This window comes from Astatotilapia calliptera, chromosome 1 (genome assembly GCF_900246225.1).
Source record: "Astatotilapia calliptera chromosome 1, fAstCal1.2, whole genome shotgun sequence".
In the NCBI taxonomy this organism is placed as follows: Eukaryota; Metazoa; Chordata; class Actinopteri; order Cichliformes; family Cichlidae; genus Astatotilapia; species Astatotilapia calliptera.
The window spans coordinates 15,500,965-15,515,157 of NC_039302.1; the positions used below are offsets into that span (position 1 = coordinate 15,500,965).

Consider the following 14,193-nt stretch of genomic DNA (forward strand, 5'->3'; position numbering starts at 1 on the left):
AGCATAATAAGAGCAAGCCTAATAATTGTCATGAATGAATGTTTATGTTTAAAGAAAGTAAATTGGTCAGGGCCCAAGGAGTGGAGGTTTAATGAGCAGCTGTTGCTGGCAGAGCTCAAGATGTCTGAGAGGAAAATCAAGCGCTAAGGAAGTCAAAGATTCACAGAGATATGTAGAGAGGATTTTCCATATGAAACATCCATCAATTTCCAAAACATGAAACAATTTTTTTCTCCACAAAATGCATTCTTTGAAAGTTAGCACATAGATACAAAAGATAATAAAAAAATAAATAAACAGAGCTTCTGTGAGACACACAGCTTGTTGGGAGGATCTAAGAAGTCTGAGTTTGAATCACAGTCTGGTGAATAAGAAACTTGATCTCTCAGGGAACATCTGCTTGTTTAGAAAATATGCAGGCCTTTGGAGAATTTGAAGAGTTGACCAAACTTATAAAAATAAACAGTCAAGGTTAAAAATAAGTATTCTATCTTCCATTTCTAAGGTTTATCAGAACTTGACAAAATCCTGTCCTTAACCAGGTCTTGAAACAAGATTAATACAACCCGAGATGAACATGACATATTACATATTATTATTTATTAAGTGTGCGCGCCTCTATGCAAGCAGAGGTTTGACAGTCTGTAAAGTCGCAATAAAGTTGCACAGAAAACGATAACATCAAGTTATTCTGCTACACGTGGTTCTACAAGCTGAGTCAGTGTGTATTTAGTTGTTGACACGCTGCTTTTGCTTCATTTTTGCCAAATTAAAAAATTAGATGGTGTAAAAAGTCATGTTTTATAAGTCATCTGCAGTTGTATTTAAATAATTATATTGTGATTATTTTTAATTTTATGTGCCGATACATGAAACCTTAAAATTGAAGGTAGTGCACTTTTTTTTAACCATCACTATAAAGTAGCAATTCAATGTAATGTCCTTACAGCTAACATGAACCAGTACTCAGTGTCTGTGGAGACTAAGTGGGCTGAAAGTTACACATACACCAACTCTGTGCAGTGAAAAACATCACTGGTCATAGATTATTAAGCTCCTGATGTCAACAAGCTTGTTTCAGCTTGCTGTCCTTTTCTGTAAGCTAAAGTGATCAAATGAGGTCTGTTCTGCTTGCTTCATATCAAATCTGTCTGTGATGTTTTCTGTTATTTATTTACAACTCACAGGATTAAATTTGCATTCACATTCACAGCTGTTTGATATTGTCAACCACAGAAAGCTTACAATTCCTTTCATTTCTTTCATTGGATAATGCAAAGAATATTTTCTGCAGTACGTAACACCTGTATAATTACAATTTATAGAGGAAAAGCAGAACTCCAGACTGTGCAGTGAACAAAACAATATTTGGGATTTGTACCCTGAAAGCACCCAAAACACTGAAAATGATTCATTTTTAATTTAAAGCTCAATTAGGGGATGGATCCTGACAAACACACCCACAAACCCCCAAAAATGCAACCACACAGTCAGATCTGTACTTGTTTTTAATGCAAGCTTTCAGCCAGCTAAAGCACAGGACAAAAAGCTTGGGTTCTTGACTTGGTGCAGACTGAGCAGATGTTTTGTTTAGCTGGTCTGCCTTCTGATCACAAGTACCATCAGTCAATTCTAAGAAGCACAATGTTTGATACATTTTCCTTTCAGCAATGAAATAAGGCAAAAAAAGGAAAACGTTAAAATACTTTCAAACAAACATTACAGGCTAGCATTACAATCGTGTATGAAAATCATTTTACAGCTCGGTAACTGATCTCTAGACCCTACAGTTACTGTTACCCATGAACAAAAATACACACGACTTATTTTACAATTTTGTCACTTCGACTACAACTGGAACAATGGTTATCAAACACAAAGCAGAGCTGCATGTGATGTTAGCTGCAATAAGGTAACAGCTGTTGCTGTTTTCTTTTAATGCGGCAGTGAAATGGCCCTCTATGCAAACTTGAAAAAAGGCGACGCACTGGAATACGTGAAAATATTTGGTATTAACGACACAAACAGCAGAAGATTTGCCTATGCTGAAGATATATATGAGATATATATATATATGAGAGCAATAGATTGAAATGTATCCTCAGTGGCCCTGAGAAACACAAAAAGTTGAAAATAAGAGAGCATTTGGCATATGTCAGAGGTGGGAAAAAAAATCTTTCACTTATTTCCCAAAATTGTTTGACTTTTAGAAATTTGTGTGATATATGGAGGCTCTCAAAAAGCGTCCATAAAATTTCAGAGCACAGCATTTATCTCCTGCTGTAATGGCGCAGTGGAAATGAATCGTGAGTCAGTGGGGAAAAGGACACAATAAGGGATGAGATAAATGGAAACAGACTTCTTCAGTGAGAGAATGCTTTAAATATTATTTTTCCTTTCAAAACGTCCATGAGGAATTTTAAACATGAGCACTTTGCCATGTCTTCAGTCACAGATTTCTCACTGACCTTTTCCTCACAGTCAATTCATTCTTTACATTTTTTTACTGATACCAAGTTTTTTCGACTGACAAAAATACATTAATGAAAAAAAACAAAAACCCATTCTGAACATTGAATTTTGGTACAAATAAAAGACTAGACTGCGACTTCTGGCCGATGCCCCTTCACGCCCTCATGTTCGCATTGTTTTGATTTGATCTGGAAAAAAGTGAGACGTATGGTTAAGAAGGAATATACAGCACAGGTTTCATTTATGCACTGCTATCACTTATGATGCAGGAAACCAGAATACTGACCAAGTCGTCTGTGGAGAAAATGGCATATGCTGCAGTAACATTGATTCTATGAACCTTCTGACTCCACGTTAAACTGACGACTCGATAATTAAGCGATAATGGTCAGAGCAGAGCATTCCTTTATGAATCTGACATCATTATTAAGGATATAGGAAAGGGTACACATCTAGGCATGGTTCACTGTTACACCGAAATAATCCTATTCTCCACTAACCAAGGCACACTGACAGTAAATCAGTAAGGTAGAACTAATTTTGAATAAAATCTACTAGACAGCATAACAATAAGACAACACAGCATTTAGTACTCACTGCATAATTTGATCTATGGCAGGATTTTAGCGAGAGCATTAAATGTTAAAAAAAAGAAAAATAATATGACGATGCAGAACACACTGTGCTTTGCTCAATGACATAAAACACATGACCATTCTGATATGCTGAACAAAAAGATATTTGAAAATTTTCCAAAAAAGGCATGAAAAAATAAGATTATCAACTAGTCGTGTGAACAAGACAGTTTTCTTAGGACTGTATGCAGTCATGTGAAGAACTAAGGCTACGTTCACACTGCAGGTCTTAATGCTCAATTCCGATTTTTTGATCAAATCCGATTTTTTGTCTGCTTCTTCACACTACAAATAAAATGTGACAGTAAACGCGCTCTAGTGTGAACCCTCAAAGCGGCCCGCATGCGCTAAAGAAGACGTCACACAAAATGCGCTCTGTTTAGACCCAGACCAAACAGTATTGTTTGACTGTTTTGGACTTTATGTTTCCCAATTTTGCTTTAAATTATAAGGTTATTTTGTTATTTAGATATGGCCTAATAATTATCCTTATTGCTGTTTTAGAGAGGAGCGGTGCTTCAAAGGATAGTTGCAGATTTCTGTAAGAATCTGCAGATTATACAGTACAAATAAAATGTTCACGTTTCTCCAACGTTGTTTTTCCAACAGTTTCACTGACATCTACACTGGATGGCCAGGAAGTGTTCACGATGTCTTCTCTGGAGCTGATAATTGGCGTCTGTCTTGTGTCAGTGATGTAAAAGACGAATTTAATGCGACATGACCGTTCAAACAGCAGTCGCTTTCTGAAACATCTGACATGTATCGGATTCAGTACCACATACAAAAGTGACCCAGATCGGATTTGAAAATATCGGATTTGTGCCGTTCACACTGTCATACTGTCATGGTCCCTGTGCCTCCCCGGCCAGCCCAGTGTGGCCACAAGTGTTTGTTGTTTTTCTCTCGCTCTCTCTCTCTCCTACCTGTCTGCCTGGGCGGAGCTCTGATTGGGCTCCTGCCCTTGGCCCACGCACCTGCAGCTGATCTCAAGCGAATTGCAGTTCTCTGGCTTTTAAGGCTGGGGCTCTGAGCTATTCGTCGCTGGAATATTGAGTAACTCTCGTTAGTATTGCCTGGCTTCCTTGCGATTCTACTGTTCCCGTGTTTGCCTTCGACTTACCCTCGTCTGTGTAAACAGGTTTACCTGGATCAGCCCTTTTGTGACCCCTGGACCCCGTGAGTAGGAAAGTGAGCTGAGCTGCTTGTGTGGAGACTGTTTGGACGAGGAGCAGAGCGAGTGCGAAGAAGTGTGTCTCCCCAGCCTATTGATCCCCGGGACCCTGGTGTTTCCCCCCTCCCTTCACGTGTATATAGCGCACCAGTGTGATTAATAAAGTGTCGTTGAACTGTGCTACCTCAGTCTGCGCCTGAGTCCGTTCCACCCCCGTGACACATACCATGATTGGATATGGGTCGCATAGGGTCAAAAAAGTCAGATTTGATGCGCCTTCGCCTGCAGTGTGAACGCAGCCTAAGTGCACCCTTACTGCTTCCGTTAGAATTAAGAGGATAAGAGGCAGCCTGGTGCTGCTATCAAATACACTTGATTAATTGATGATCAGCAAGTGCGAGCACCACTATAAAAACAGACGTTTTTGGCAGTTGTTGTGCGTTAACAGCAGTGGATCTCCCAGTAAATTCACACAAAGGTCAGAGTTACATCTCAGATGCTACAGGCCTTAGTATACTAAATGTTAAAGTTCAACAGTAAAATTTGAAAAAGACTGAACAAGTATGGATTCCTTAGAAGGGTTCCCAGGAAAAAGCCTATTCTGTCTAAATAGAAAATTGCAAACTTCTGGAACAATGTCCTTTGGACATATCAGTCCAGAATAGAGGTGTTTGGCAATAATGCACAGCGCAATGTTTGCTGAAAACCAAAACACAGCATATTAGCACAAAAACCTCATACCAACTTTCAAGCACGGTGATGATGATTTAGGCTGGTTTTGCAGCTACGATACCTTGGCACCTGGCAGTCACTAAGTTGACCATGAACGCCTCTCTATATCAAAGTTTACAGAGGAAACCATCTGTAAAAAAACTAAAGCTTGGCTGAAATTGCATCATGCAGCAAGACAATAATCCCAAGCACAGCAGCAAATCTACAACAGAACGGCTGAAAAAGAAAAGAATCTATTGAGACCTTAAGAGAGCTGTGCATAAAATGCAAGCAAACCTCAATGAACCAAAACAACACTGTAAAGAAGAGTGAACCAAAAGTGGACTGGAATTTCCTCCTTCATGTGAAAGGCCGATAAAGTCATAAAGAAAAGGTTTACTTCAAGTTACTCCTGCTAAGCGTAGTTTTACACGTGGCTGAATTATGGGGTTACCATATTTTTCAGACCATAAGGTGCACCAGATTATAAGGTGTATTAAGTGAAACAAAACAGTCTGATAAGTCAAACTTTATTCAACTCATTCTTCTTGCTTCCTCCACTTCGGTACGGCCTGTATTATTAATATACTGCAACAACATGCTCTATTCCCATGTTGTTGCAGTATATTAATAACCGACTTTATATTGTGGATGGATTATCTCAGTTGTTCTCCTGACTGAAGTTCGGTCCGTTTACAGCATCCTGCCATGCGACTGCATTTGTCTCTAACCATCAGGAACGTTCTTGTTAACTTTTATCAAGTGGAAAAAGTTAGCATTCATCCTCCAGCTTCACTGTGTTTATGTTATGCAAACCTAGCTGTGTCGCTAGCGATCACGTAGCACATCATTATAAACCAGCTAGTTCAACTTTAGTAACAACTACAGAAGTCACTGCTGTTTAGTTTTCTGTCTTCATTTATGTTGGAAGTGATAGCAGAGCTGTACGTTTTAATTTTTTTCAGAAATCTCTCAGTCAGAACATGCTATATCATATTTAGGTGGAAACTAGCAAGCTAACTTCCTGTTAACTTCCTGTTAACTTCCATCTCCGTTAAAATATAATAAATTCTGTTTTCATGGATGCCTAGATGTTAAACTTAATTGTTACACCTGGTAAAGCAATAACACTGATCATTTTATTAAAGATGAAAGAATTTAGACAGTTTTTAATGCCACAGTGATCGTTTGACCTTGGGGACCTGAAGCGGAGTTTGGACCCTGATTACTCCGCAATGCTCCCGACTTCGGTACTGTACTGTACTGTTGGTTTTTGAGAAAATTAAAGGATTTTAAGTGCGCCTTATAGACAGAAAAATACGCCTGTTAAAAAAAAACAAAAAAACTAACTGTATAAATCTTGAAAGTATGTAATATGTACTCTAATGGTTAACAGTGAACTACACTGTGAGATGACCTCACTAGTGGATGTCCACTTTCCCCATTTTCATGTATATTCATTCCTACTATACCTTGTAACCAGTCGACTCCCTCCTGTAAACCGTCTCCTGTCAGAGCATTGGTGGCACTGAAAAATATCAAAATACACACTGATAAAAGCACAAAGCAGAAAACCTTCAAGTGACTGCTTTGCCAAATCCACATCCTTAATACTGAGGGTGCAAAGGCAAATCGAAAGAAATCCATTAACCACTGTGTAACAAATCCCTATTTAGGGTTTTTTGTCAGTCTTGTGATTTAACATGGGATACTCTTAGTATGCTTAGCTGTGTGTGGTGTCACTTGCACAGAACATGGAATTAATTTCTTTCTTCCATGTTTAGATTTAACAATGTGCACCAAGTGACACTGTATAATTCATAATATATGAAGATAACACATATAATAAGATGTATAATATATCTTATCTGCAACCAGCATAAAAAAAGGAATAAAATCGCAGAAGGTTCCGTATATTTTTTGTTCTGGTGAAGGATAAAAAAATATTCATTTTCATTGTCAAGTGTTAACGAGCTTGTGTCAATCAATAGAGTAATTTAGTCTCAGGTCACTGAAGTAAATGTTCTAGTGTAACAGTGAAGAGATAGAAATATTTTTGCTGGGTTAATATGACATCTTGTGGCAGATGGCAGATTTATCCTGTCTTCCTCCCATCATCCTAACTGGTTACTTCCTGTTAAAGGGGAGTTTTTCCTTCCCACTGTCGCCAAAGTGCTTGCTGATAGGGGGTCAAATGATTGTTGGGTTTTTCTCTGTATGTATTATTGTAGGTTTTACCTTACAATACAAAGCGCCTTGAGGCGAGTGTTGTTGTGAGTTAGTGCTGTATAAATAAAACTGAACTGAAAAATAGATGTTCATCAGAACTATTTCCAGTCATACAATATAAATGTCCCAGTGTTAATATCCTGGACTTCCGCCGAGAGGAAGTGATCAGTACAGTTTGGGCATCTTAGTTCAATATGATCGTACACCAGACAATAACAAAAAACAAACTTGCATGCTGTGTAATAAAACTTGTTCTGCCCTTGAAATGGACTTTCGTATAATGTGATGCATCAGGAAAACCGCGAATGGTGCTGGTATGCTCACATCAGACTGCAGTGTAGCTGTTGTGTCTATAATAACTACACTGCTTCAATGGCAATGACATAAAAGTAAAAGCTCGTACCAGATGTGCCAGGGTTTGTCTTTGATGTTCTCCAAACACAGCAGCTGTGAGACCTTAACTGAAGTCAGAGCATCCCTCATATCCATCTTATTAGCAAAGAACAGAATGGGGATCCTCCGGTGTTTAATATCTGCAAGGAGAGAGAGATTAAAGTTTCAGAGTTGTGCTGTTAATTAGAAATGTTATTAGCTTCAAATAAATGAACAATATTTTGAAACTAAATTTAAAAAGGCAATTAAAAAAAAGAAACCTTTAAACCTGATTTAATTTTACACAAAATAAATATGTGAACAAGTGGCTAAAAAAAAAAAATCCTTACCAGGATGATTTAGTAATGTGTCCAGTTCTTCTTTGGCCACTACCATCCTCAGTTTGTCTGCGCTATCAATGACAAATATGATAGCCTGGCCTTCCCTGGGAAGAGATGAGAGATATTAATTAACGTATATCAAAACAAAAATCTTGCAAAGGCTGTTTTGGGATCACACTCACTTGTAGTAATGTTCCCAAAGGTTTCTGTATCTGCCTTGACCTGACATGTCAAACACTGTGAAAGAAAGACTAGAAGAAGAGAAGAAAATCACATGTGTATGAAGTTTATGTAAATAACGAGACAAGCAATAAAATATATTAATCTGTAACAGATGTTCAATAATGTAAAGGATGACAATACTTTATTACTGGGTTTCAATTCAATATTAAACCACAGCAGCTACCTGGATGTCTTGAACTTCTCTATGCTGAAGCCAATTGTTGGGACAATATCTTGTACCTGGGCCTGAAAAAGAAGGGCACCATGTTCTCATTAGCAGCTTCAGGTGGGGAAAACACAGTATTTAGTAGTAGCAACATTCCCTCTACAGTACTGTCTTTTTCTCATTGTATTGGCTACATCTCACCCTATCCTTGACATCCTCCTCTGTCATACCAACCCCCTGCACGCCCCCCTTCACTACATCTACAAATCTTCTCTGTGGTTTTTCACTTTTCCTCCTGCCTGGCAACTCCACATTCAACATCCTCTTTCCAGTATATCCACTATCCCTCTTCTACACAAGTCCAAAGCATGTCAGACTTGCCTTCCTAACTTTGTCTCCGAACCGCTTGACCTGTACTGTCCCTCTGATGTAGTCACCCTAACCCTAACCCATCTTTAGCTGTGCCTCCTGTCTTTTTGTCAGTACCCCCGTCTCCAAACCATATATCATAGCAAGTCTGACTACCAGTGTGTGAATGTGTGTGTGAATGGGTGGATGACTGGTTGTGTAAAGCGCTTTGGGGTCCTTAGGAACTAGTAAAGCACTATACAAATACAGGCCATTTACCATTTACCATCTTCTAAACCTTTCGTTTTACTATTGCTGGTATCCTTCTGTCATAAATCACCCCTGACACCCATCTCCACCCCTTACACCCCACCTTCACCTTTCTCATCAGCGTTATCAACATAAAGATGAGTGATGCAACATCTCTTGTATTAGAAAGACTTACATTCGAGGGCTTCAGTCTGTTGATGATGGTGGTTTTTCCACTGTTGTCCAGACCGAGACACAGCACGTTCACCTCCTTCTTTAAGCCCAGCCAACCCGCCAACTTGTCAAACAACCCCATTGGCTACTCAGCAACCATCAGCTGTCTTTATGACCTTCAAGTAACATAACATAAACACAGAAAGATTTAGAATACAGCAATACTTTACAGCAAGTGCTGGAGATTATACAGGGTACTTCACGTGTCCTGGAAAATTCACAACATGAGGACCTGCAACTCTAAAGAAGCTGTGGTCACGCACTGATCACCCACCTGTTGCTAATCACATGCAATGGCTATCAGAAACAAGTCAGTCCTAGGAACCCTTTTAAATGTTATACTTTAGCCTGGTGACCCCGAATGTAATCACACGGTAACTGGGCTGTGCGACATAATGTTATCTGTTGTTGTTCGATAACATTAAGCCACTTCTACAAAAATAATGAGTAATCTAGACTTTATGGGAATGGGAACGTGTCCTGTGTGGGAAAGGTTTCATATTTCATTGCTAGCATAGTTACAGTACTCATCGTTAGCTCTGAGATCACCAAAGGGACAGCGAAAACTGAACAAGTTCACATTTCTGCTGCATAATTAGCATTCACACTCAAGTTGCTGCAATAACAGATGGACGGCATAACGCCAAGAAATAGCGTTTGTGTTTATGCCTCGCCAAACCCAACAACATTTAACCTTGTTATCGTTAGCCTCAGCTAACGTGCTTAGTGGGCTCTAGAATATAATTATCAGTCGCTACTGCTACTTCGTTAATCTCTTGTTGTTACTGAAGCTAGTTACCCTTAGCCAACCTCTTTCCACAAGCTTTACATCAGCGAGCCCTCGTAACGCGGTAGGCTTTTAAAGCCTAGTGCGGTACTCGATATTTAAATGAACAGTCTCAGCCATCAAGGCAATATAGTTCATCGTTGAGTTACCACGACAGCTAGTGATGCTTTAGCTATGGTTAGCTTGTATTATCCTGTGCTAAAGTGTATATTGAAGATGTACTTTACCTGTAATTTTCGCTTGAGTGCCTACGTTCGAGTCGCCCTTCCCTTCCCTTTACTTCACTTTACTTAATATTAAATCGTTTTTGCATTCATTTCTCTGCTTGCCTCTTAAGCTCCATGACCTGCTGAAAAACCCACTGAGTTATTTACACTGTGTTGCTGGGAGACCACCGAATTGACTCTAGTCTGACCCCTACAGGGCAGAACAAAACTTACTTCCAATCTGATACCTTTAGCAGCCGGGTTTTAGGCACGCAAGGTGTGTCAAACATAAGGCCTAGAAGGCAGATTCACCCCGGCAAAGACTGAAATCAGGCCCACTGGAAGGCTTTGGAAAATGTGAAGATTTTTGAACTGTATTTTACTGTATATATGTTTTACAGCTTTCTCTATTGATATGGACCTCCCCCACTGCCTTTCACACTACACTAAAGTTGTGAAGTAATCGATAAAATTCCAAAAAGACAAAAAAATAAATAAATATCAAATGATTAAAAATACCTTGATTTTTAAATATATTATACATTATGGCTATTGTAAATACAGAACCGTCTGGGGAATGAGCTTTTTCTGTATTTTTACACATTTATCATGTAAAGAAAACTAATACTGCTGGAAATGTACTTCTTTTGCTTCTGTTTAAATATTTCAGGGTTTAAATGTTTAGTTGACTGTCTTTACATGGACAGAAAGGGGAGTTTCATTGGGCCAGCCCACTTAAAGATCAAAGTGGGCTGTATGTGACCCCGATTAAAAAGGTGTTTGACACCCCTGCTCATGTTCATACTGATCTTTACTGACAGTATCCACTTTCCAAAACAAGTTATTCTATTATCTAGAATAAGGGAACGAAACACACCAAAAACACAATCAAAGTAAATACAACCATGAAACAATTAATCTGAAATTATCATAAACAAGAAACATTTTTAAAAGTGAAGCAATAGTCTGTTGTTTGTCTTAATTAATCTACTGATGTCTTATAAGCAAGACATTACTAACATACTGAGAACCAAACTACTTTTATGTTAACCTTCACTGTCCAAAATATTGTGTAACTACATATTTTCACTGTTAAGTGCAAATCCCTATAGACAGTTCTGATATAAAATAATGACTGTAAGCCATAAAAAAACAAAATTTCTCACAGAATCTAAAACTGTCTACATACTGAACACCTACTTTGGCCAGACATGGCTTTCACCTAGCACCTTTGATAAGCACCCATGTGACAAACTCACCTGACAGTGACACAGAAAATGTGTCAGTCTTCTGAGTGACAATTAAGATAACTTGTTTTTGAGTGAGAGATGGCATCTATGGACATCTGTGTGTGTGTGTGTGTGTGTGTGTGTGTGTGTGTGTGTGTGCGCGAGTGTCTGAAATTGGCTCCCTTGCCACTTCATTAGGTATACCTGTTCACCTGCTTGTTAAGGCAAATATCTTCTCAGCTAGTCACAGAGCAGGAACTAAGTACAGGTGCTGAGGTTCACACTGAGCATCAGGAAAAAAGATGATTTAAGTGAAGCATGATTTGGCATGGTTTTTGGTGCCAGACATGCTGGCCTGTGTATTTCAGAAACTGTTGATTTTCCTGCCCAGTCATCTCTAGAGTTTACAAAGAACCGTCAATAATACGGAAAACACCCAGTGATCCAGCCAGTTCTTCGGGCTGAAATGCCTTCCTGATGCCAGAAGAGAATGGGCACACTGTTTTGACCAGCTGGGAAGGCAATAGTAACTCAGATAACCACTCATTGCAACCAAGGTATGTAGATGAGCATTTCTGAACACACAAAACATCAAAACTTTGAAGCAGATGGGCTACAGCAGCACAAGACCATACCTTTTGTTACTCCTGTCAGCTGAGAGCAGAAAACGGAGGCTACAGTTCAGAAAAGCACCACTGAGACTACAGTTCACCAAAAGCAGAAAGTTTTTATAGATGTTAACTGGATTGATTAGTCTTGATTTCTGTTGCAACATGATAGAGTCCAAATTGATGTAAATAGCATCCTGTTTTGCATCAGCTATTCAGAAAACTTCTATTCCATATATCAAAATGTTTCCAACACCTTGTTGACTTAAGGTGTAATCCTGTACTGGCAAAGTGTACCTAATGAAATGTGTGGCGTATGTAGAGATTGAGGCCAGGGGTGGTTAAAGTCTGAGAGAAAACTAAGTATTAAAATAGGGTTGTTTATTCAGGAACCAACATACTGGATAAAACATACAATTTTCACAAGACTTTTTGTACAAGACATACTGCATCATCATGAAGAGAGAACATACATTTCTATAAAATCTTTTGACATTCAGCGGTCTTCAGTTCAAAAAACATGATTGTATTTTACCATCCGGTCAATCTTTATTCTTTTAAGTGAAGTGTTTCATAAACCAGCTGGAAAGGTAGTTATTAAAGTCACACACTGTACCACACATCACCAAATGATTTCTCCTGTCCTCATCTTCTCTGGTCATGAGGTAAGAAACTTTAGACCATTCAAAGTCAATACAAACCATTGGATTGTCACTTGGAAAGAGAAGAGGTATTGGTGAACACTTGAATAGACACTAGAGAAAAGAAGTCCTAAATTCAAGTGAATGCTAGTATTTGCTGAGATAATAAAGAGACCGCATTTGGCCAACGCCAGAGGTTGGTTGTTGTGGAGGCTGTATTGATAATGATCCAGATGATGATGTGTGTGCTAACTAGACCACATGTGGTCTAGCAGCAGACCACTCTCATACGAGCAGCATGTGGTACCTGCTACACCTAAGAGTCTGGTGTTTTGTGCAATTAGTTGAATGACGATGCCAAGGAACTTGTTTCCAGCTCAGTTTGTACACACAGTCTGACTCTGTGCAATGGGCTCACACTTGAAAGCCACTCTGCTGAATGTGGTGAAGCTGCAGGCGAAGGGACTGTATGCTGCTTATGATTCTCCTCTGATGGCCAATCAAACAGACTCCAATACGTCTGATGTCACTGAAGAAAGAGGAGAGAAGAGATAAGAACAGCAAACCTACTTTCTACAACAAGGAAAACACAAAACTGTAACAAGCAAAAAGTTGACGGTGTTAACAATGACCACATTTAACGTGAAAGCACAATAGTGGCAGTGTTGTAGTTTATGTTACACAGTCAGCATATGTGAATAAAACTTGGCTTACAGTACTGTGTAAAAGTCTTGAGCCAACATTTCTTAATAATTTACATCCAAGGAGGCAAACGTCATTGTAATTTTTAAAGTGGTCTTGAGCAATAGTTCTCCAAAGCTCGTCTTTGGACTGGCTGCTTTATCACTCATTTTCAGTGAAGTCCTTTATTTTTTAAGGTGGTTTACACTGACAAATTGTACAAACATAAAAAAGCACCTGAATTAGTGTTGTGTTACTACCTGTATGTCGCAAAAACAAATAATTTGTTACAGTTTCTTTAGTTCAGTCTAAAAATTGTCAATGACAACACAGTTTGTCAAACATGAGCTTTTTTTGTACCAAAAAGATGATTCCCAAAGTGCTATTAGCTGAAAACCTGGCATATCTTTGCATAATATGCAGTGTGTTCTTAACAAATTAGAGGAAATTGGATAAGTGGAGTACAAAAGAAGAAGTAAAGGGCTTAAAAAAAAACCCTCTACACAGTAGATGAACACTATCTGAAAGTAAATTTCTTAAGAATCAGCAAAAAGAAATTCAGCAAAGACAAGCAAAGAAGTGGTCTCAAATGAGGATGCCTGTCAAGAAGCATTCTTAACAAAGGGAAAGGAGGAGAAAAGCCTGAGGTATCAGTGTCAGTAGGTCTGATTGAGTGATGAATCCACATTTGAAGTTTTTGGTCAAACCAGCATCAGTATCTATGAAGGAGGTCAGAGAGGCACAACAGTAAGTGTGTACAACCCTGTGTAAAACACGGTGGAACCTGTGTCATGGTTTCTGGGTGCATTTCAGTCAGTGGTGTTGGGGATGTTTTCAAATGAAATCATGAAAACAGAAAATGCCATCCAGAAAATATCCGATTGACAA

At 38.8% G+C, this 14,193-nt stretch overlaps 2 protein-coding genes across 5 annotated transcripts in view; both read right to left on the reverse strand.

Moving 5' to 3' along the window:
• Nucleotides 1-1,490: 1,490 nt before the first annotated feature.
• Nucleotides 1,491-10,373, reverse strand: arl6 (ARF like GTPase 6). 3 transcript variants are annotated; one of them, XM_026165908.1, is made up of 8 exons: nt 10,168-10,373; nt 9,116-9,269; nt 8,341-8,402; nt 8,117-8,185; nt 7,944-8,038; nt 7,625-7,754; nt 6,465-6,520; nt 1,491-2,660 (listed from the first exon to the last, which is right to left on the reverse strand). In XM_026165908.1, exons 2-8 carry the CDS (start codon nt 9,233-9,235, stop codon nt 2,635-2,637), a joined length of 558 nt encoding a protein of 185 aa, XP_026021693.1. In that variant the 5' UTR covers nt 9,236-9,269; nt 10,168-10,373; the 3' UTR covers nt 1,491-2,634. The 3 variants fall into 3 exon arrangements, with proteins under 3 accessions (XP_026021693.1, XP_026021708.1, XP_026021699.1); XM_026165923.1 differs by lacking the exon at nt 10,168-10,373 and adding an exon at nt 9,953-10,042; XM_026165914.1 differs by lacking the exon at nt 10,168-10,373 and adding an exon at nt 9,428-9,464.
• A 1,976-nt stretch (nt 10,374-12,349) lies between these two features.
• The window catches only part of LOC113021322 (ephrin type-A receptor 6-like), an 86,357-nt gene continuing 84,513 nt past the window's right edge, over nt 12,350-14,193 (reverse strand). For both annotated transcript variants that reach the window (XM_026165941.1, XM_026165934.1), the window contains one exon: nt 12,350-13,153. In XM_026165941.1, coding sequence (XP_026021726.1) covers nt 13,039-13,153 — 115 coding nt within the window. In that variant the 3' untranslated portion in view covers nt 12,350-13,038. The remainder of the gene's footprint in view (nt 13,154-14,193) is intronic.

Bases quoted from the DNA above. Each gene is read 5' to 3' on its own strand.
- arl6 (XM_026165908.1), bottom strand. From the start codon at position 9,235: ATGGGGTTGTTTGACAAGTTGGCGGGTTGGCTGGGCTTAAAGAAGGAG. The intron at 7,755-7,943 runs GTAAGGATTTTT...CTCTCCTTGCAG, and splicing joins CACATTACTAAATCATCCTG to ATATTAAACACCGGAGGATC. The intron at 2,661-6,464 runs GTATAGTAGGAA...ACTTTTTTCCAG, and splicing joins GGGAGTCGACTGGTTACAAG to ATCAAATCAAAACAATGCGA.